This window comes from Hippoglossus hippoglossus, chromosome 2, assembly GCF_009819705.1.
Source record: "Hippoglossus hippoglossus isolate fHipHip1 chromosome 2, fHipHip1.pri, whole genome shotgun sequence".
NCBI lineage: Eukaryota > Metazoa > Chordata > Actinopteri > Pleuronectiformes > Pleuronectidae > Hippoglossus > Hippoglossus hippoglossus.
In genome coordinates this window covers 8,847,866-8,871,392 of record NC_047152.1, presented here as the reverse complement: position 1 = coordinate 8,871,392, position 23,527 = coordinate 8,847,866, and the positions used below count along the sequence as shown (strand labels likewise).

Below are 23,527 nucleotides of genomic sequence, written 5' to 3'. Positions count from 1 at the left end.
TTTTTTCTGATAACAGATTAAAAAAAACACGGTTTCAATGAGACAGGAACTCAGTTGTACATGAAAAACTTTATCAAAACAAAAGAGGATATGTGACAGTTTTGATCACAAGGTCGTGTTTAAAACAAAATATTAAAAAAAACAGTGTCAGGTAGATCAGTTGTTCTCTGGTACTTCTTTCATCTGGAGTGTGTTGGTTTAAAATCTGCTGTCAGGTTGTCAGGATGGCTTTGATGCCTGGAAACAGATGAAAACAAAACCTTTAATATTCAACACTTGTGTGAAGACATTGAGTTAAAGACGGGAACACGTGGACCTCACCTGTCTGGCTGACTCCAGCAGGGCGGCTGCCTCAGTCGGACCCATCTGCTGCACCATTCTGTAAAGAGCCCCCTCTTTGTTTTGAAGCAGTGTGTAGGGCCGGTCTAATTCCTGGATGGTGCCGCTGTTGAGAACCTTAGAGCAGAAAAAATCAACAACAATTAAAATGTATCACTAAACACTAAAATATTTATCTTGATATCTCAAACACATGGGGGACTCACCAGTATCCGGTCGCTGTCTATGATGGTGTTGAGTCGATGAGCGATGGTGAGCACGGTGCATTCTCTGAACTTGTCTCGTATGGTCTGTTGGATCAGTTCATCTGTCCTGCAGGACGACGGCAACAAGAGAGAAGACATCATGTTTAGAAAACTCCCGCCAGAGATGTGTAGACGTGTGATGCAGGGTGGTGGTTTAGTACCTGGGGTCCACGTTGGCCGTGGCCTCGTCGACGATGAGGATGCGGTTCTTCCTCAGCAGCGCTCGGGCCAGACACACCAGCTGCCTCTGACCCACACTGAAGTTAGAGCCCGACTCAGCCAGAACCATCTCCAACTTACCAGGCAGCCGCTCCACCACGGACTTCAGCTGCACCTGCACACAACACAGAGACGTGAACATGAGCAACAACGACTAACGCATCTCTTGAAGCAGCTGATTGGACACTTGCCTCCTCCAGAGCCGTCCACAGGTCTTCATCAGTGTGCTGGTTGAAAGGGTCCAGGTTTTTCCTCACGGTGTCTGTAAACAGCACTGGGTCCTGAAGCACAGAGCAGAGTCATCATTTATTCAGTTGTTATTCGGTATTTCTAAATTTCAGAAACATACGATTTTACCAAAGGTGTTTCTCATGGGTCCAACAATTTGTTGAGTGATTTTTTTGAAGATGGTTGAATCGTGGCAAAGTGAACGTATCCTTTTCTTTACCTGAGGAATGATGGACATCTTCTGGCGCAGGTCATGGAGGCCGATCTCAGAGGTGAGAACCCCATCGATGTAGATCTCTCCCTCAGGCTCTGCCAGACGGAACAGAGCCGAGACCAGGGAGCTTTTCCCAGCACCTGTTCTCCCAACGATACCAACCTGACACCCAGGAAACACAGAAAAGCAATCATCTCCCAGCGTGTGCAGTGTAAAAACAGATTGTGGCTTGATGCAGACTCGCACATCTCACCTTCTCGTTGGGTTGGAAGGTGATGCTGATGTCTTTGAGGACCACTGGTCCGTCGCAGCTGTAGGAGAAGTTTAACTTGTTGAAGGTCACCATTCCTTGACTCGGCCAATCGGATGGAAGTTGCTTTTGGGTTTCCCAGGATGCTTCACTCTTTAGCTGTGTATACTCTACCACCCTCTCCACTGATGTCATCTGAGGAGAGGAAAGATTTCACACTTCCAGCCTCTTTGTAATTTGTGTCTATCTAATTCCCTCTCCCCACCATACAGGTTCTTCCACAAAAACCCTGACATGCAAGCTTGGATCTGTTAGGATAATTCTGTCTGACCTCAACACTGAGCCTGATGCACAAACAGCAGGTTCTTACCATGTTCTCCACCTCAGCACTTTGCCTCACGGTCCACTGGAAGTTTCCCGTTAGCGTCACAACATAAGTGAGCACCAGGCCCACTGCTCCAGCCTCAAGCCCTTTTGAACAACACAAAACATAATGAAAATGAGATGCTGCATTTGGATAATCTTCTACTACAAACAAACAAAATGATTCAACGGCTGACTACTAGTCAGGGTGTGTAGTTTTTGCGAAATCAATTTTCAACGTTGGTAGCCAATGCAAAAAATCAAATGCTCTAAAAAAGAGCAAACGTCTGTTAGAATAGTTCAGACAGTAAGAGTCTCACCTCAGGTGTTGGGACATGGGTTCTTACAAAGTACAATTAATGTATTTATTATTTAGGTTCTAGGTTCATATCCAATCAGAAACCTCTTTGCTGCCTTTTTTCTGAAGTGAACATTCACTGGATCTTGATCTTTGTGCTTCTCCCAGAGAACTTTATTCCTCCCCCGCGAGTCCACCTGACTTGGTATAGTCCAAGTCCCCCCCTCCTTCTCCATATATCCCATTAGACTCCTCCAGAGAACAGATTACTAAAATATTGTAGTTTTCAGTTAGTTGAATAGCTATTGAATAGGCTATTCTCGAAGCCTTGTTCCAGCAGGAGACACATTGTTGGACTCACCTTTGCACAGAGACTGGTGAGGGCTGGGTTCTTTCATACAACTATGCATCATCCACCTGCTCCCCTACACTCAACATTTGACACTGTGCTCCAAAGCCAAAGCCAAGGCCAGTTTGGCTCTGGTCAGATTTGAACCAAGAACCTTCAGGAGCCAAGTCCTGCAGCATCTCCTCTAGGCTAGTGGTGGTCTCCTTTAGCCCTTTGAACAGATGTTCTATTTGTCTTGTTCATTTGTATCATGTTAAAAATACAAAATTGCCCCTGAATGGATTTGAATGGGAGAATGGAAAACACACGTCTCTTTCTTTGGCTTCTCAAGTCTTTCATGTGTATAATTTCATAATTTCACTGAGTGTCAGTGAGTTGGACTTGAGAACTTTTCAGATATTTTAGATGACACTGTACTATGACATTTTTAACAAATATTAGACCATATCGTTTTCTATCAGAATCAGAATCGAAGTTCACCATCATCGTCTTTGGCAGGTTGAACGTCTTCAGCTGCAAAGTGCTCCCTCTGCTGGGCTTTTGTGGTGAAGGATCCAGTGTTCAGTTCCCACTTCAGGTCCTGGGTGATGAAGGTGCCCAGGAGACAGTTACTCCATGCATAAGACATGATTTTAAAAAGGGTTAGACTTAGGGGTAGGTTAGTATGTCGTCTGAAAACTGGTAAAAAAGTCCTGCTCCAACAGACTGAGCTACTTGACCAGACACCTGCTGTTTCCTTCTTAGAAGCTTCTTCTCTAAAGTCCAGCTCCCAATGCAAACACCCAATGATCTGTTGAAGTCCAACGCTCAGATTAAAGACTTGAGGACAAAAAGAGAAAGGATTGTCTGTCTGGTCATGTAGCTCAGTCCTATAGAGGATGCACTTGCAACTGAAAGTCATGAGTTCGATTCTTATGAAAGTCCATCCTTTAAAAAACTGAGCTACTTGACCAGAGACACACAAGCCTCCTTCTTTGAGTTCTCAAGTCCAACTCACTGACACTCAGTGAAATTATGAAGTTATACACATGAAAGACTTTAGAACCCAAAGAAGGAGACTTGTGTGTCTCTGGTCAATAACTCAGCTTCTTAGAAGATGGACTCTCATAAGAATCGAACCCACCACTTCAGACTGCTTAGTCCATCCTCTATCAGACTGAGCAACTTGGTGAGGATAAAGAATGTTCTGGGTCCAACGCTCATTAAACTCGTTCTCTCAAGTGAAAACGCACTGTACATATAGAACATCCGTTAAAAACATTCCATCATCCTCCTGTAGCGTAGAGGAAAGCCTGCAGGTCTCGCTAGCAGAATGTTCTTGGTTCAAAACCCGCTTAGGTTAGTTTTAAGTTCTCTTGTGAAAATGCACTATACATATAGAACGTCCGTTAAAAGTATACCGTTGTCCTTCTGTAGCGTAGAGGAGAGGTTACAGGTCTTGATGGCCGAAGGTTCTTGGTTCAAATCCCACTGAGTTTAGCTTTAAGTTCTCTTGTGTAGATGTACTCTTCATATAGTATGTCCGTTCATTTAAAACCATCATCCTCCTGCAGTGTAGAGGAAAGGCTACAGGTCTTGATAGCAGAAGGTTCCTGGTTCAAAACCTGCTACAGTGAGCTTTAAGATCTCTTGTGAAAATTGTACTCTACATATAGAATGTCTGTTAAAGTAATGTCATTGTGCTTCTGTAATGTGGAGGTAATGCTACAGGTCTTTGGACCAGAAGGTTCTTGGTTCAAATCTGACAAAAGACACTTTACCATTCTCCCATGATCCATGCAATTTAAAAGAATTAATTAAAATAAAATATACAAAAAGTGACTTAATTAAACTTAAAAATAAAAAAAGACTTAATTATACTCTGTCTTTATTGCACTCTGCACAATACTTATAATACTTATATTACTAAAAGTATATATTGCATTCTCCCATGCTTCGCATGGGAGAATGCTTTTAAGCTAGTTGAATAGTTGCATTCTCCCATGCTTCGCATGCTGCGCATGCGAAGCATGGGAGAATGCAACTATTCAACTAGTCATGGGAGCCTTGTTCCTTGTTGCCTTGTTAGTTGCCTTGTTCTGGCAGGAGACACATTGTTGGACTCACCCATCATTGTGAGGACTGGGTTCTTTCATACAGCTATGCATCATCCACCTGCTCCCCTACACTCAACACTCGACACCCTGCTCCAAAGCCAAAGCCAAGGCCAGTTTGGCTCTGGTCAGATTTGAACCAAGAACCTTCAGGTGCCAAGTCCTGCAGCATCTCCTCTAGGCTAGCGGAGGTCTCCTTTAGTCCTTTGAACAGATGTTCTATTTGTCTTGTTCATTTGTATCATGTTAACAATACAAAATTGCCCCCGAATGGATTTGAATGGGAGAATGGAAAACTGTCTGTGGCCAGATTTGAACCAAGAACCTTCTGGTTGTAAGACCTGTAGCGTTTCCTCAACACTGCAGAAGGACGATGGAATACTTTTACCGGACGTTCTATATGTATAGTGCATTTTCACAAGAGAACTTAAAGCTAACAACAGTGGGTTTTGAACCAAGAACATTCTGCTAGCGAGACGTGTAACCTCTCCTCTACGCTACAGAAGGACAACGGTATACTTTTAACGGACGTTCTATATGTATAATGCATTTTCACAAGAGAACTTAAAACTAACCTAAGCGGGTTTTGAACCAAGAACATTCTGCTAGCGAGACCTGCAGCCTTTCCTCTACGCTACAGGAGGATGATGGAATGTTTTTAACGGATGTTCTATATGTACAGTGCGTTTTCACTTGAGAGAACGAGTTTAATGAGCGTTGGACCCAGAACATTCTTTATCCTCACCAAGTTGCTCAGTCTGATAGAGGATGGACTAAGCAGTCTGAAGTGGTGGGTTCGATTCTTATGAGAGTCCATCTTCTAAGAAGCTGAGTTATTGACCAGAGACACACAAGTCTCCTTCTTTGGGTTCTAAAGTCTTTCATGTGTATAACTTCATAATTTCACTGAGTGTCAGTGAGTTGGACTTGAGAACTCAAAGAAGGAGGCTTGTGTGTCTCTGGTCAAGTAGCTCTGTTTTTTAAAGGATGGACTTTCATAAGAATCGAACTCATGACTTTCAGTTGCAAGTCCATCCTCTATAGGACTGAGCTACATGACCAGACAGACAACCCTTTCTCTTTGGGTCCTCAAGTCTTTAATCTGAGCGTTGGACTTCAACAGATCATTGGGTGTTTGCATTGGGAGCTGGACTTTAGAGAAGAAGCTTCTAAGAAGGAAACAGCAGGTGTCTGGTCAAGTAGCTCAGTCTGTTGGAGCAGGACTTTTTTACCAGTTTTCAGACGACATACTAACCTACCCCTAAGTCTAACCCTTTTTAAAATCATGTCTTATGCATGGAGTAACTGTCTCCTGGGCACCTTCATCACCCAGGACCTGAAGTGGGAGCTGAACACTGGATCCTTCACCAGAAAAGCCCAGCAGAGGGAGCACTTTGCAGCTGAAGACGTTCAACCTGCCAAAGACGATGATGGTGAACTTCGATTCTGAGTCTGATAGAAAACTATGTGCTCTAAAATGTGATTTAAAAAGTCACAGTATAGTATGTGGTCTAAAACCTCTCCAGGACCTGAACGTCTCCAGGACCTGAACGTCTCCGGGACTCTGAGGTGCAGGTCAGATTGGGGCCGACCCCTCCCTCCCTGCTCATGGACTCTGGCAGGAGGCTGCAGGTCATCAGAACCACAAGCTCCCACCACAAAACCAGTTTGTTCCTCGGCTGCTCATCAACAAGACCTGAGACCTTATCACTGGACTGGTGATGACACTGTACTATGACATTTTTAACAAATATTAGACCATATCGTTTTCTATCAGAATCAGAATCGAAGTTCACCATCATCGTCTTTGGCAGGTTGAACGTCTTCAACTGCAAAGTGCTCCCTCTGCTGGGCTTTTGTGGTGAAGGATCCAGTGTTCAGTTCCCACTTCAGGTCCTGGGTGATGAAGGTGCCCAGGAGACAGTTACTCCATGCATAAGACATGATTTTAAAAAGGGTTAGACTTAGGGGTAGGTTAGTATGTCGTCTGAAAACTGGTAAAAAAGTCCTGCTCCAACAGACTGAGCTACTTGACCAGACACCTGCTGTTTCCTTCTTAGAAGCTTCTTCTCTAAAGTCCAGCTCCCAATGCAAACACCCAATGATCTGTTGAAGTCCAACGCTCAGATTAAAGACTTGAGGACCCAAAGAGAAAAGATTGTCTGTCTGGTCAAGTAGCTCAGTCCTATAGAGGATGGACTTGCAACTGAAAGTCATGAGTTCGATTCTTATGAAAGTCCATCCTTTAAAAAACAGAGCTACTTGACCAGAGACACACAAGCCTCCTTCTTTGAGTTCTCAAGTCCAACTCACTGACACTCAGTGAAATTATGAAGTTATACACATGAAAGACTTGAGAACCCAAAGAAGGAGACTTGTGTGTCTCTGGTCAATAACTCAGCTTCTTAGAAGATGGACTCTCATAAGAATCGAACCCACCACTTCAGACTGCTTAGTCCATCCTCTATCAGACTGAGCAACTTGGCGAGGATAAAGAATGTTCTGGGTCCAACGCTCATAAAACTCGTTCTCTCAAGTGAAAACGCACTGTACATATAGAACATCCGTTAAAAACATTCCATCATCCTCCTGTAGCGTAGAGGAAAGGCTACAGGTCTCGCTAGCAGAATGTTCTTGGTTCAAAACCCGCTTAGGTTAGTTTTAAGTTCTCTTGTGAAAATGCACTATACATATAGAACGTCCGTTAAAAGTATTCCGTTGTCCTTCTGTAGCGTAGAGGAGAGGATACAGGTCTTAATAGCAGAATGTTCTTGGTTCAAAACCCGCTGTTGTTAGCTTTAAGTTCTCTTGTGAAAATGCACTATACATATAGAACGTCCGGTAAAATTATTCCATCGTCCTTCTGCAGTGTTGAGGAAACGCTACAGGTCTTACAACCAGAAGGTTCTTGGTTCAAATCTGGCCACAGACAGTTTTCCATCCTCCCATTCAAATCCATTCGGGGGCAATTTTGTATTGTTAACATGATACAAATGAACAAGACAAATAGAACATCTGTTCAAAGGACTAAAGGAGACCTCTGCTAGCCTAGAGGAGATGCTGCAGGACTTGGCACCTGAAGGTTCTTGGTTCAAATCTGACCAGAGCCAAACTGGCCTTGGCCTTGGCTTTGGCTTTGGAGCAGGGTGTCGAGTGTTGAGTGTAGGGGAGCAGGTGGATGATGCATAGCTGTGTGAAAGAACCCAGTCCTCACAATGATGGGTGAGTCCAACAATGTGTCTCCTGCCAGAACAAGGCAACTAACAAGGCAACAAGGAACAAGGCTCCCATGACTAGCTGAATAGTTGCATTCTCCCATGCTTCGCATGCGCAGCATGCGAAGCATGGGAGAATGCAACTATTCAACTAGCTTAAAAGCATTCTCCCATGCGAAGCATGGGAGAATGCAATATATACTTTTAGTAATATAAGTATTATAAGTATTGTGCAGAGTGCAATAAAGACAGAGTATAATTAAGTCTTTTTTTAAGTTTAATTAAGTCACTTTTTGTATATTTTATTTTAATTAATTCTTTTAAATTGCATGGATCATGGGAGAATGGTAAAGTGTCTTTTGTCAGATTTGAACCAAGAACCTTCTGGTCCAAAGACCTGTAGCATTACCTCCACACTACAGAAGCACAATGACATTACTTTAACAGACGTTCTATATGTAGAGTACAATTTTCACAAGAGATCTTAAAGCTCACCATAGCAGGATTTGAACCAAGAACCTTCTGCTATCAAGACCTGTAGCCTTTCCACTACACTGCAGGAGGATGATGGCTTTAAATGAACGGACGTACTATATGAAGAGTACATCTACACAAGAGAACTTAAAGCTAAACTCAGTGGGATTTGAACCAAGAACCTTCAGCCATCAAGACCTGTAGCCTTTCCTCTACGCTACAGGATGATGACAAAGTTTTAACGGACGTTCTATATGTATAGAGCGTTGGACTTAAACAGATCATTGGGTGTTTGCATTGGGAGCTGGACTTTAAAGAAAACCTTCTAAGAAGGAAACAGCAGGTGTCTGACCAAGTAGCTCAGTCTGTTGGAGCAGGACTTAGACCTCTGAGGTTGCTGGTTCGATTCTTATGAGTCCAACTTCTAAGAGGCTGAGCTACTTGACCAGAAACACACAAGTCTCCTTCTTTGGCTTCTCAAGTCTTTCATGTGTATAACTTCATAATTTCACTGAGTGTCAGTGAGTTGGACTTGAGAACTCAAAGAAAGAGGCTTGTGTGTCTCTGGTCAAGTAGCTCAGCCTCTTAGAGAACAGATTGTAATAAGAATCGAACCAGCGACCTCAGGTGTAGCAGTGCATCCTTTAACAGACTGAGCTACTTGGTCAGACACCTGTCATTTCTTTTTAAGAAGCTTCTTCTTCTATGTCCAGCCCCCAATGCAAACACTCAGAGCTGGTGAAGTCCTCCACTCACATTAAAGAGCCAAGAACCCAGAGACAGAGGCTGAAGTGTGTCTGGTCAAGTATCTCAGTCTGTTAGAGGAAGGACTTGCAGACCTGGAGTCGTGGGTTCAATTCTTATGGGACCCAGTGAATTTATGAAGTCAAACAGTCTGATGAGACAGTTGAAAGCTTCATGAGAGGATCTTTGTTTGTGTTGGGTCAAGTAGCTCAGTCAGATGACAGTAGTCTGGTGATTCTGTAGCTGTGTGTTCAAGTCTTGTTCATGGAAACAGAACAAGACTGAGGTTTGATTCTTATGCTCTGGGAGATTGAAGTGAAAAGATAAAGGCACCACGAGAAGGTTGGTGAACGCGAAGGGGACTCGGTGGCGTGGTGGATTGGTTCACATCTGCAAGGATGTACCTGTGAGGAGCTAGTTCGAATCCTCACCGTGGCTGATAACCGGAGCGTGTGTGTTTGTGTGTCTGTATGTATGTGGGTGTTGGTAACGGGTGTGTTTGTGTGTCTGTCTGTATGTGGGTGTTGGTGACGGGGACACTGGTGGTGGGGGTGAGTACCAGGGGGAGGCCGTGTCTCCCCCGGCCCTCCAGAGAATCAGGAACAAGTCGTTATCGAAGGAAACACAGAAACCGGCTGAAATTTTACTGAAACATTTAATTAATATTATTATCTGTAAACCGCATACACAGAAAAAAGGTTTGCAGGGTCTCCTCTCGGTAACTACCACCTGAAATAGCAACCCATAGATTAGATCTTCTGATTGTTTGATGAGTCACAGCAGTTTCCACTATTAACATGTTAACAATGAAAAAGCTGCAGCGACACGTCAAACACGCAGAAGATCCAATAAATGTGTTGATATTTTAAGCAGTAGTCACCAAATGATGGGTCCATGGGCTCCGGCTCCTGGCGGCTCCAGCGGCTCTGGCTCCCTCTACCTCCATCTCTGGCTAATGACAGTAGCAAACAAAACAAACTAATGAGACGAGTTTTCCTCAACAACACATGTTAACAATGAAAAAGCTGCAGAAACACATGAACACACAGAATATCTAATAAATGTTATGCTGTTTTATGCAATAGTCACCTCATGGTGGCCCCCGGCAGCAGCTCCGGCTCCTGGTGGCTCCGTGGGGGGGGGGGGTCTCCTCTCTGTAACTGCTGCCTAAAATAACAAACCATTGATTTGAGATTATTATTAACTTGAGACAAAACAACATTCTGTTGTTGACTGACTTTTCATGCTTCAGATAATCTAACAATCTCACATACAATTAGAATCATACAATTAGAATATAATTCAAATCCAAATGTTACAGTTGAATTTTACTTTTACAAGCAACACAAATCAACATAATGTTTATGCATTGTTCAAACACAGTGAGGACGAATATCACATCATTGATCTGCATCAGATTTGTGTTTGTCGTTCTCTGCTCATAAAGAAGAACTAATATAAAACTGTCTCAATGATTTGCTCTGTTGATGGAAACAGAAGAAACAATAAACCAGAAAGTCAGGGAGACAATTGTTGCTTCAGTTTGTCAACTGTGATGTTTATTATGATCATTATTATCTATATCTATAGATATATTGGTATTTATGGTGGTAAATTATATATATTATGGGTTTGGTAGGGCTGGGTGATAAAACACTATCAATGCAATGTGTAGACTTTAGTGACATCTAGTGGTGAAGTTGCATAGAAACTCAAAAGATGTTTAGTTTGTCCAGTCTGGGCTACTGTACAAAAAAACATGGCGGCCTCTTATAAAGTATTTAAATATAAAGTATTTAAATATAAAGTATTTAATATAAAGGCCCTTTGTAGGGTAAAGAAAACAACAATTCATACAAGATGAAAAACATAAAAAAATATCTTGAAATAGAATCATCTATTCAGAGTTTTACTTTGGTTGTACAACCGGAGGTGGAAAGTGGAGCAGCCTACAGATGAGTTGACTTAGTCAATTGAATGAATTGAATGGATCCTGTGTTATTTCTCCTCACTGAGTTCACACAATACAAATCTATTAAATCAACATGTATTGAACTTGTTACTTTGATATTGATGCAAATTAAAAGCTGATCATTATTGTCACAGTTTTGTTTCCCAGCCTGAAGATAAATATCCAGATGTTTCAAGTCAAAGTCAACTGGACGTACTTTAGCTCGTTTAGGACAAAACAAGTGATCAAGTCTTTGACATGAGAATTTAAAACACGCTCAGTTTTCTCGGTTCATGTTTAAAAGGTGAAAACTTTAGAAACAGCTTCTTTCTGCTCCAGACACAAGTTTCTCTCTTTTACTTCCCATGACTGAACAACTGGTGCCAGGTGAGGTTAGCTTGTGATGCTAGCTTAGCTTAGCATTCCCATTAGAAACTAACGAGACGAGTTTTCCTTTCAAACACAAGTTAACAATGAAGAATGTGCAGCGACACGTCCAACACACAGAAGATGTAATAAATGTGTTGATGTTTTAAACAGTATTCACCTCATGATGGATCTATGGCTCCGGATCCTGCAGCTCCGGCTCCATGCGGAAGTACCGACTGGCAAACCGGAAATAGAGGATCCCAATGGTGTATATGGAGATGGGGGACTTGGAATATACCAAGTCAGGTGGACTCGCGGGGGAGGAGTTTGTATATGTTGTTATAAGTAATTATATCTAAAATTTGAATGAGTGATTTGTCAGTTTGAAGATGTTTTTACGTAATTTTGGATATCATACTATACTATGACATTTTCATGATGACTATGAGCATTTGATACTATATTCAATCAGAATAGATTAAATATTATTTTATATTTCAGTTACTGTCATCCCCTTTTTTAAACATTAGCATGTAATATTAAAATTATTTTAGGAATAAACTTCTAAAGTTAAGTTCTCTGAAGCACAAAGATCAAGAGAACGAACGTGGATTCTGTATGCTCCAGTGAATGTTCACTTAAGAAAACAAAACATCGATGTTTCATGTTGGATTCGAACCAAAAACCTTCTGTTTTGTAAAGCTCAGTGGTACAATAGATGAACTGTACTGTCTGTGTGCATATAGAGGATCCTCACCATCTCTGAGGAAGATGCAAGCAAATGCTGTGCAAGTGATAAATATGGCACAAATGCTGTCAAGGCAAAGTGCAAACCAGCGGGAGGTCATCAGGAATAAAAACCATGCCTCTAAGAACAGGAGAAAAGAGCATATGCATAAACAGCATAGAAACACTGTGCACCATGTGCCAATGTTACCGGACACAGCAGAGCCTTGCTGCGGTCACACTTTCCTTTGCCAACTGCAGTCAAGCTTTAAATCAGCTTAAACGTCAAAACAGCAACTCAAACAGTAAAGGTGAACCTGAATGCAGGTCCTGATGAGCATCGAAGGCTTTCTTCAACCTGTCCTCAGCTCTGAAGGCTCGAATTGTCCACAGGCCTTGAAGAGACGTAGACAGATGGGACAAGACGGGACTGCGAGCTGCAGAAAACATGACAAAACACTATTTGCCTCCAAGCACTTTTAAAAGGTCACATTGTATAATGAGGAATGCAGGGACATACTTGTAGACTCCAGACGTTTGACGTCTCGTGATGTGCTGAGGTAGAAACGCCTCAAGTACAAGAAGAGAAGAATCAGTGGGATGATGGGGATCAGGATGAGAGGGATGACCGAGGCTGCCACCGCCACCACGCCAGTATTCTGCAGAAATAACTGAAAGCAACAAAGTGAGGGATGATGAAAAGGTTCTGAAAAATAAGACGGCCAATAAAAACAGTCTAATGGTGCATGTACAGTGGTCTACATGAAGAAGTTCTAAAAGCTCACCTGATAGAAGTCCACAAAGGTGATGGGTAACATCGAGTCCATCTGGCTGATGTCTTTGGAAAACCTGTTAAGAATTCTTCCTACAACGAAGACAAAGTCAGTTACGAGTTCCTCTCACACACTCACTGCTCTGGTTCAGCCATAATTAACTAAACAGACTCTCAGTTATTAAGAGATATGACAGGAAGTGAATTCTGAGTGGGGATCACCTATAGGGTTGACGTCGAAGAAGTGAACCGGCGTGCGGAGGACAGCGTGGAACATGCTGTTGTGCAGCGTCTGAGCCGACCTCACCAGCCCATGAAAGATCACCAAACTCCTGGCGTAGCCAAAGACCACGGCAGCTGCTGTCAGACCTGAAAACACAAGCAACAGGGCCACAGAATATAAGGGCCATGTTGAAGAAAACAAATCTGGTAACATTAAGACTTTATCCTTTTAATATGGAGATTTTATTCTTATAATATTACTTTATTCTCCTTATATTTCGACTTTATTGGTAATATTATGACTTTATTTACAGTAATCTTACCTGAGTAAATGCTGAGGTAAAACGTGAGTGTGAACTGTTGATCTGTGTGAGTCATGTTGATTCCATTTGAGAAGCTAACAGTGGCTGTGCTGTTCAAACACGTGGCTCTCGCCCTGTCAGGGGACAAGATAAACACATCAGACCAACAGCAAATTATGAAACTGTAAAATCGACATCTGATGAAGTACTCACCAGTACACGAGCCACCAGTCCTGAAGAATGTATGCAACCTGTTATGGGAAACAAAGTTCAGTTGGCTTCTCGTTGGACGTTTTGTAGCTGAGACACAAACTGTGGTTGAAAGGTTTAAGGCTTGAAAGTTTGTTCAGGTACGAGTGTGAATGTCCGAGGCCTCTGAGCCACATCTCACCTCAGCTATGACACTGAGCAGGACTACGACCAGAAGGACCAGGAGGTTGGAGCCTGCAGTGAAGTACTTGAGATAGATGTGGCCACTGACGTCTCCTTCTTCTCGTGTTTCCTCGGCCATGGTGCCAACTGTTTCAGCCTGAAAAACAAGTCATTACTGATCCGCATTTTAAACCATCATTCAGTGAATTACTCAAATCACATACTAACTGATTGGAATGGTGGTAAAACAATGCTGGATTACTTTTGGACGTTCAGACTTTATTTAGAAAATGTACCTACAGGAAGTTGGTCTGTCCAGTTGCTCTCTGGCGGCAGGAGGCTGCTGTGAGAGCAGTTTGTCGTCTGGCTGCGCAGCGACAGTTTGTCTGAGTCACCTGACTGGGGCCATTGCTCGTGCTCCTCGTCGCTCCTCATCAGCGACGTCATGTCCAGACCAGTCGAATGCAGCTCCTTGTAGGTTCCCTGCGCCATGACATGACCCTGAGAGACACACACAAATGTGTTGTGTTAAACGTCTGAATAAAGTAGAATTATAGTAAATAAACTGCACAAGGTGGGCTCATCCGTTACCTCTTCAACAGAGGTTATGTTTTCACACGTTTCATTTTGGTGCAGATGTGGATCACGAGGCTGGATTTTTTCAATATTTTTGTTGGTTTCGAGATTTCCAACCCATTTCTCCTGTCACACTAAAAGCACTGTCTCTTGATTTATTTCCATGTGTTGGGGCACAAACCTCTTTCAGGACCAGAACCTGGTCATTTGGCTTGAGATGCTGCAGCTGGTGGGTGACCAGGACACGAGACTTGTTCTTCAGCAGGCCACAGATGCACCTGATGTGTGGACACATTTAAAATAGCACTAATATTCCATCGGTGCATCACAACATGTACATCTGTTATTCTTCACTTAACAATTTGAACAATCTGGTGGAGACTCACTGCTCGAAAAGATGTTTCCCAACCTCAGCATCCACGGCACTTAGGGGGTCGTCCAGGAGGTAGATATCTGCATCCTGATACACAGCCCTGAAAATAAAACACACACATTCAAGAGGAGAGAGCGGCTGTGACACACACCAAACTGACAGGGTGACAAACATGCTTTAGGTCTAATAAATGTTCCCTCTCCACATTGTGACTGAACCTCGCCAGGTTGATTCGAGCTTTCTGCCCCCCGCTGAGTGTGGCTCCTCGGTCCCCGATCAGAGTCAGGTCTCCATCCGGGAGCAGCTCCAGGTCCTGCACGCAAACACAATGAAACCTTACAAAGACGCGTGCTTGCAAGAACGTGAGATCTTGATAATTGTGTTTTGGATTGGTTAACAACTCAGAATAATGTTTGACGTCTGTTCGATGTCTGAAAACGAGTCAGTGGTTGTGCAGCAGTTGCTATTTCTCACCTTCTTCAGAGCACAGGCCCTGATGACTCTCTCATACTTCTGGGGGTTGAGTTCTCCCCCAAACAGGATGTTGCTGCGGATGGTTCCCGCGAACACCCAGGGCTGCTGGGATACGTAGGTCAGCTGACCTTTGACCTGCAGCGTCCCGGTGTAGCGAGGCAGCTCTCTCAGGATCGCACTCAGCAGGGATGACTGGTGGAAACATGGGACTCATGAACATGTGACACAGTGAATAGAGAACTTTGTTGTTGAAGCTCAGCTACTTCACACTTCATATTTTTCTCCACTCAGGTTTTCTCCTGGTCTGTTCCTCATCTTATTCAGAGTTACCGACCTTTCCAGAACCCACTGGTCCAATTACAGTCAGGAGTTGGTGCGACTTCACAGTGACGGAGACATTCTGGAGCGATGGAGCGTCCAAACTCTGACAGGAAACAAACAAACCCTATGTTGTATCATGTCAAATCCCAAACTGGTCATTCTCAGCCTGAGCCTTTGGAAACAATGTTTAACACCTATTACTAATCCAGTTTAATAGTATATAAAAGCACGTATTCACCTTATCCCAGTGGCAGGTCATCTTCTTAATCTCAATGGAGATCGGATTCTTTTCATCCAGAGGCAGCCCAGAGCTTTTTCTCTCAACCTCTTCGAGCAGAAGGAAATTCTGGGAGGAGGAGAATCACAAACATCAACACTGAACCCCCGTTTACAGCCGTTTGGTTTGAACTTAACTACAACGCCAAATAAATCTTGAAAATAACATTTCTAATATCAATGAAATGTTTGTCATGTTATCACTGATTTGACTCAACTGAAACTGACATTCCAACCAAGTATGGCCAGACAATGAAGACATTATGCCACCGGCCACCAGGTGTCACTGGCGTGCAGCATAAACATGATGGAAGGTACCGACATGTAACAGCAGCATTTTCAAATCAATGTTTGACACAGTCCCGTAACCAGTCGCTCAGAAGTTTGATCATTAAACGCATCAGCTCGCTAATGTCACGCGAACTCCTTCGTTCCTGAAAGTTCTAAACTATGACACCATCTTGTGGTTATGGGATTTTTCTTGGGAGCTCCAGCAATTACCACGCTTGAGTAGACACAGCTCAGAGAACAGCTTCAGCAACTTCTAGGAAAGAATCATCAAGAGTGTTCGAAATTCCTGGAGAGATGTTTAAATGACAAATGGAGTCAGTGGAGTTTCATTTTTAACTGAAATACCTGGATCCTCCGGATGCTGACTATCGTCTCTGACAGCTTCTCCACAGCCAGAGGGAAGAACAGCGTGACTGTGAGCTTGATTGTTCCGTAGAAGGACACGGTGACGAACACACTGCTGGCTGTGATGGTGTTTCCCAGCAGGACGTAGACCGTGAAGGTGACGAAGACGATGATCTTGCTGCTGGCAAAGAAGGACGCCATGTTGAGTCCTCGTAGATAAGAGCTCTTCAGTATCTGACTGATTTCTTTCCTGGGAACAGAAGACAACAAATGGAGAGAAGTGGTGACTTCCAGTTGCAGGAGGTTTCTGATTCTGCAGTGGTTCATTCTACAGGAAGTTTGTATCCAGACTCATGATGTCACTGTGACCTTCCACCCCTGACATCTAATTAGTTCACCTTTGAGTCCAAATTTGAAGAAATGGCATTTTCCCAATGTGGAAGAATACAAATTCCTTCAGGTTTATTCCCTGTGCAGTGGAGACAACATCACAGCAGAGCAACACAGTTCTGTCTCCTGCTCGACAGCCAGGAGAGTTCAAACCATCACATTAATGGTAAATCAGCAGTTGTGGATTGGGCTAAAACCACCAAAAGGTGAATGCAAGGTCCAGGACAAACTGATTTACATTGAAAGGGTCTGCCAGTAACACATGAGGTCTCCTCGCCCTCGGCCGACCTGATGTCTCTGCTGCGGGATCTACTGCATACACACAGACAAGTCGACACATTATCTACCGACTAATTCCAAAGAGCTCATCTTATCGGCCTCACACTTGGCACATGTGGGTTGTAACTTGGGTTTGGTGATTTGGACACGTGATACTTTAAACATTAATGAAAACTGATGTGACCAGCGCCTATGTGACTTGACCTAGGGTGAATGATTTCTTAGAAAGGAGGTGTTGTGTAACGGGATATCTTGACAGGTGTGTTACAGACACACTATCTTTCATTTCCCTATTTCCACCCCTCTGCACGTTAAAGGTTGTTTTTAAAATGCTGTGAAAAGGTTTTTAAAAAGTCACAGTTTAACCAAAACAAAGATGAGACTTCAGGCAGAGCTTCTGTCCTCGGAGAAAAGCCAAAACACAAAAGTTTAAATAAAGTGTCATTTTTAAAGAGGTTTCATAGTTTAGATCGGTTTAAGATTTTGGATCCAGAAGGAGAAAAACTCCGGAAAACACAGATTCTCTTCCTTGCTTATTCCCTTTTTATAAATTGAATTAGGAGTTAATTCTCATAATATAATGACTTTTCTTGAACTATTCTGAATTGTATCTAATTGATTTAATTGACTTCTGGACTTTGGATGCAGAGGCCATCGCTTTCTCCAACATGGCCCTTCTAGATATCTTATATTTTACAGCAGAGGTATTTCTTCTTACCTTCTGACTTCAGTAACCAGAGCAGAGAAAGGTTTCTCCCAGGCGTACATCTTGATGATCCTGATGCCAGACACCACTTCGTTCATGATACGAATTCTGTTGTCAGTGAGGACGATCGTTCTGCTCCTGCAAAGGTTGAAAAATGTGCACGTCATATTTTTCATCATTAATCTGTTTGGCAGCATGAGAAATCCTTCCCTCTGCCAGGGAGGTGTTTTAATTGCTGTTTGTCTGTCAGCATGATTACGCAAAAACTTCTGACTCAATTATATTGGAACTTGCTGGAAAGATGGGACATGGGCCAAGGAAGTACTTTCACTTTGGCACAGATCTACTCTCCCAGTGCCCTTTTAGTTTCCTCTGCTAGGAGGTTATGTGTTCATCTGGTTGTCTGTTCATTTGCAGGATTATGCAAAATCTACAGGAAGGATTTCCATGAAACTTGTGATATGTGTCTTATTACCTTCTTTAACATTGCGAGAGGTTTTTTTTTGGCCATAGTTTGATTCAGTTCTCTGTGTCGTGGTTGTTATTTCCTACCTGAAGATGCCAAAGAGTTTTCCAAACACGGTCTGCACAGGCAGCATGAGGGCGACGACTGCGACGCCTGCCAGACACGACTGGCCGATCTCATACCAAAGGAAAACGATGATCACCATCGCCTGCAGAGGTCCCACCCACAGGTAGTGCAGATTGAGTGTTATCTACAGAAACAACAGTTCATCATCAGTGCTCGAAAAACTTTAAATATTGTCTTTTACATACAAACAGACAAAAACTATCACTACTAGACTAAAGTCTGCAGAATGTCTGAATGAGCCGAGGAAACCACAGGAGATCCTCCGCAGGATTCACAGTGAGCGTGTGGGTGGGTTGGTGATAATTCTGACACGGGAAAGACGCAAAAATGAAAAAAGAAAAAAATATCTCTACATGACCAAAGCGGGGTCATACGTCAAAAGAGTTTTTGGAGATTAGAGCCGATTAAAAGCTGATAAAATGCCTTCTGCTCATTCAGATTTCTATTTGTTGTTGTAGCTCTCGTTACCTCATCGAGGCGGTTGGCATCATTTGAAATGAGGTTGACGATTTGTCCAGTGGTGGTTTGTCCCATGGATTCACTGCTGAGACTCAGAGCCTGAGGAGAGAGATGAAACCTGTCGACATATTTCCACGTCGTTAAATCCACAGAATCTGAATCTCCACCCACCTTCCTGTATATCATGTGACATGTGGCCACTCGCATCTTCATGCCCTCGATCTGGACGCAGTAGTAGTAGATGTGCTGGAGGACAGTCAGTCCAAAGCTGGAGAGGCACATTCCAGCGGCGTAACAACACACCAGGTACAGACTCCTGCTGTCGTCTGGGTTGTAATTCTCAAAGTAAAGGATTATTTTCCCCAGGAGAAGTGGCTGGATCACTTTAATGGCCTCCTTTATGACAAAGAGATAGAAATACACACATTACTGATGCTGCACCCGGGAAAAACTGCATTAGACACAAAACTTGCTGCAAATTCTCGTAAAAAGAAAATACAACAAGGTCTTAAACGTGGCCAAGGTTGAAATTCATCATAAAAGAATCCTGCAGCTCACAGGATCCAACGTAAACACAAACAATGACTAACTTTTATTAAATTTATTAAAATGTATATTCTTATTCTTTATTATTAGGCTGTCGTCTAAAACGTCTATATCAGGGTGGGAGACATCCTGCCTTCATGTCTCTGTGGTAGACCCCTAGAGTGAGACCCCAGATGTGAGATCCCAACCATTTGCTCAGAGACAACATAAAGCTCAGGCTTCAATTTAAAGTCCCTGAGCAATAATCGTAAACCTAAAGTTAAACCTAAAGTTGCCCTTTTAGATAAACAATCTGGTCAATCATCAATCTTCGTCTGTTCATGCAACATCATTACACAAATGCAAAATTTCCATTGTGGAATGTGCAATGTGCTAATCTGACAAAGTAGCGACAACATACCATTGAAAATGCAATCGCCCCAACCAGAGCAAACGACTTCCCGTAGCACTGAGTCAGGATCCTGGTGAAGTTCGGTTTCCTAAGTTCCTTCGTAGCTTTTCTGACTTCATGATCCCACAACCTGTGACGGAGACCACGTGAGTGACAGTCACTGTCAAACCATAACTGCTTAGTGGTGTTTCCATGACAACTAGGTTTAATATCATTAAAATGTTAATTACAAGTCAATTCATTTGAAAACATTAAATGTGTTAACTAGTGCATTTATAGAATTTATACTATTTTTCTCCTTTTTCAAACTTTTGTGCGTCTGGAGACAAGGGCCATGTTTTCACTTCACTACCATCACAACAGAACTGTGACGCTTCATTAAAAAACAAAAGTGGTTTTCCAGTTGAATGGATGAAACGAATGAAGGCTTTGTTATCATTGTACAAGACGATACAACGAGTGCTACGTCTAATGAGGTCAGTTTCAAACAATGAATGATATAACAATAGTTTTCTAGATCTGACAGGCCCCTGGATGAAAACTGCTCTAGAGTTCTAACAGTACTGATCACTTCTGCTTCAGATGTTAGGGGCTGAAAACAATATCAAACACACTGTAACTCAGTAACACAGTTATTGTAACATGGGATTTGAATGATCAGCTGCCATGGAAACATCAAGACGTAGAACTGTGTAAACGTGTGTGATTGAACATGTATAGATGTGTCAGTACCTCTGCAGCGTCTCTCCGAGGGCCTCAGACCGGAGCTCTGGCAGAAGGTCGTACATGTCACTCTCCTCCAGCCTGCGTTTGCGGCCGAGGCGCAGCAGGGGGGTCAACCAGCTGGAGCACACAGTAAGAGATGCAGTTAGTGAGCATGTGTCAGAGCAACAGCAGTTTACTGTCTTTTTGTCATTATGAGAGATGGAGAGGCAAACCCCAACAATAACTGTGGGGGGTGGGGGGCATCCTTCTGAAGGCTTGGAATGGGAGAACCAGGTCAGTCATGCAGACTGCGCCCACTAACAGGAGGACCCTGACCTCTCAACACAACATCCCTCCAATCGGATCACACAACTCCTGTGCACACTGGACAACCTGCAGACCCCACTGACCACACACGGCATCTACATTACACACAAAGGACAAATCTCAAAGTTTACAGTGCAGGACAAATATGTCCAAAAGTAATCGGTATGGAGCAGGAAGCATTTGAAGGGAGTTTGGGGTCCCAGAGCAAAAGGCCCCTGGGGTCTCTACATGGCACAGCAACAAAGAGGATCTCCTCACTTTGGTTTTCATTGAGTTGGATCAAGTTTTGGGACATCCAGGTTTTTATTACACAAACACAAGATAAAAGGCCTTATATCTTTTAAATAAGTACCTCTTAAACTACTTGTACAAATACTATGAAGTACTTTAATTGTGTAGTTTTGGAGTAATCTACTGCCAAAATCCCTTCTATTGAACAAAATTCACTTTGTCTAATTATGATGTGGAATAAAAAGTATTTCCTACGTTTGTGAGCCTTGTAGCCTTGACAGTTAATCAATAAATCAATCAATTAAATGTTATTTGTATAGCCCATATTCACAAATCACAGTTTGTCTCATAGGGCTTTAACAAGATGTGACATCCTCTGTTCTTAACCCTCAACAAGAGTCAGGAAAAACTACTAAACTCCCTCTAACAGGGTAAAAAGACGGTAGAAACCTCAGAGAGAGAGACAGATGTGACATACACAACACAGTAGAACACTCTGGGTCACACGGTGTCCTCTCTGGATTGGTCCCATTCAAACTTCACTGTAATGAAAGCAAATGGACCCGCAGCGGCAGCGGGACTTACCACAAGAAGAGCCGGGGCAGGAAGCCGGCAGCGGCCATGGGGTTGAGTCTGTGCCCGGTGTCTGCGGACATGTCTGCGGATGTGTGTCTTCAGGTGTCCCGGCGCTTCACTCACACTGGATCTACTCCGCGAGGAGTTAGATCACAGCGAGGAAACCTGAAACTCGACCAATGGCAGAGTCGGAGCTGCGGGGGTCGGTGTGGAGCTGTGTGCAGGTGTTGCAGCTGCTGCAGAGGAGACTCCATATACTCTGTAAATACTCACTTTATATATAACAACAACACATGCACAAGTATCTCAGTGTACAAGTATTTAGTGTTTAGATAAGCTACTTTGAAGGTTGTTCTGCAAAGCCCTAAAGTACCCTGAGTACCTGCACTCCCATTACAACCATCCCTGATAGTATCAGTGTTACTGATCAATCATTGTTTACTATGGTTGTGTAACGTTCAGGTACAGTCGGATCTCAGGGGTTTCTTCTGTGATCTCAGCGTCCACCCTTCAATCTCACAGAAAACTGTCGCGCGCTTGAGTGAGAAGAGATTCGAATCCCGAGTGTCGTTATGAAAACAGGTATAAACCAGTTCAAACGAAACCGGTTGAGCAGAAGTTTAAAGTGTACTTCACCCGCAGCTTCCTGAAGTGTGGTGTTTCCAGAGCTGTCCGTGAAGCCACCACCACGTGCATGCGCAGAGGTCTTAAGACATAGACCCGCGGGGGGGGTTCTATAGAGTCTATAGAGTCTATAGAGTTCATTCAGCCTCTGTTCTCGTTCCCCACATGTCACATGTTAGCACCGTACACTACTTCTATAGATGATGGAGAACAGGCTGTAGTCAGGACCACATTCAGCCTCACGTTGCGTCACTGTTCACATGTTTGATTCCCCAGCAACAAGGGCCGACGACAGCGTCTCTTCTCAAGGCTCCTGTTTTCTATTATATTCGTTATTGGTATTTTAGACACTCTTTTAAAACCACACAGATAAATCAAGTATCATGTTCTCAGAACATGTCTTCTTATTCAAAGTACATCTGCAGTTGCACAAGGCCACCAGTAGAGGGTGTCATTGTGCATTAATCTAGTTCTGGTGATACTGACTGCTTTTTTATTATTTCATGTTTTATTGTATTTTATTCACTCTTTTCTCATCTGTAACTTTTTATTTGTGCTCTAATGTTGTGTGATCTTCAAATAGCCTTTCATTGTAACACTTTGTAATTGTGTTTTATTGTTATTACAACTTGTACTTGTATTACTGATAACATGCTTACATTTGTATTCTTTTATTTGTGAAGCACTTTGTAACTGCTATATAAATAAACTATTATTATTATAATGAGAAAATGACATTTGTGTGTGATAACTGTTTCCCTGTCCAAATGTTGTGGTTCTTCTCTTTTTATGATTTGATCTTTTAAAATGTCTTCCACACAGGAAGGGACACACACACAGCCACAGTCCCAATGTGATTGAACAGCTCCAGTGTGGACCTGCAGCAGCTCACAACTCAAACACTAGCTTCAGGGGGAAATAACCAATGTGTTTACCTGAAGTAATCACTGCACAAGCTGAGCCCCATTTCCTCCGAGCCTTTCTATTGGCCGTCCATCTGCGCGTCAGCAGTCACTGCTGCATCCGAGGCCGCAGCTGCTGCTGTGTCACATCTTGTTTACACCAGGGGCCACGGCTTTGTTTGACCTAGTTGCTGAAAAGCCCAAGAGGCAAAGTCAAAAGCAAACTACACATTGACGGACACGGGGAAAAGAAAGAAGCCGTTTTCTAAACAGACGAGGTTTGACATTTGTTGGTTTAATATCAAAAACAACAACATGATACATATCAGTTATTGTTCCAGTTACTTTTGTTCGTTTTCATTTTGTCTTGAGTTAGAAATGTCACATCAACTAGAGGC

General features: G+C 43.0%; 1 protein-coding gene and 1 long non-coding RNA gene across 3 annotated transcripts; both read right to left on the bottom strand.

Annotated features, from left to right (window-relative positions):
- Nucleotides 1-44: 44 nt before the first annotated feature.
- On the bottom strand, nucleotides 45-22,013 carry LOC117773982 (multidrug resistance-associated protein 4-like). 2 transcript variants are annotated; one of them, XM_034605956.1, is made up of 31 exons: nucleotides 21,613-22,013; nucleotides 20,497-20,607; nucleotides 19,774-19,894; nucleotides 18,999-19,223; nucleotides 18,837-18,926; nucleotides 18,329-18,492; nucleotides 17,789-17,914; nucleotides 16,402-16,651; nucleotides 15,728-15,835; nucleotides 15,503-15,592; nucleotides 15,169-15,360; nucleotides 14,913-15,007; nucleotides 14,708-14,794; nucleotides 14,503-14,599; nucleotides 14,046-14,246; nucleotides 13,765-13,902; nucleotides 13,587-13,624; nucleotides 13,395-13,507; nucleotides 13,072-13,218; nucleotides 12,863-12,942; nucleotides 12,598-12,748; nucleotides 12,395-12,514; nucleotides 12,109-12,219; nucleotides 1,866-1,966; nucleotides 1,499-1,690; nucleotides 1,252-1,407; nucleotides 995-1,084; nucleotides 746-918; nucleotides 546-651; nucleotides 322-456; nucleotides 45-237 (listed from the first exon to the last, which is right to left on the bottom strand). In XM_034605956.1, exons 1-31 carry the CDS (start codon nucleotides 21,681-21,683, stop codon nucleotides 220-222), a joined length of 3,897 nt encoding a protein of 1,298 aa, XP_034461847.1. In that variant the 5' UTR covers nucleotides 21,684-22,013; the 3' UTR covers nucleotides 45-219. The 2 variants fall into 2 exon arrangements, with proteins under 2 accessions (XP_034461847.1, XP_034461856.1); XM_034605965.1 differs by having other exon boundaries at nucleotides 18,329-18,450.
- LOC117775104 lies at nucleotides 9,727-11,675 on the bottom strand. The gene is made up of 3 exons (XR_004616180.1): nucleotides 11,530-11,675; nucleotides 10,121-10,198; nucleotides 9,727-9,983 (listed from the first exon to the last, which is right to left on the bottom strand). It is a non-coding gene; the product is annotated as an uncharacterized LOC117775104 (long non-coding RNA).
- Nucleotides 22,014-23,527: the final 1,514 nt, after the last annotated feature.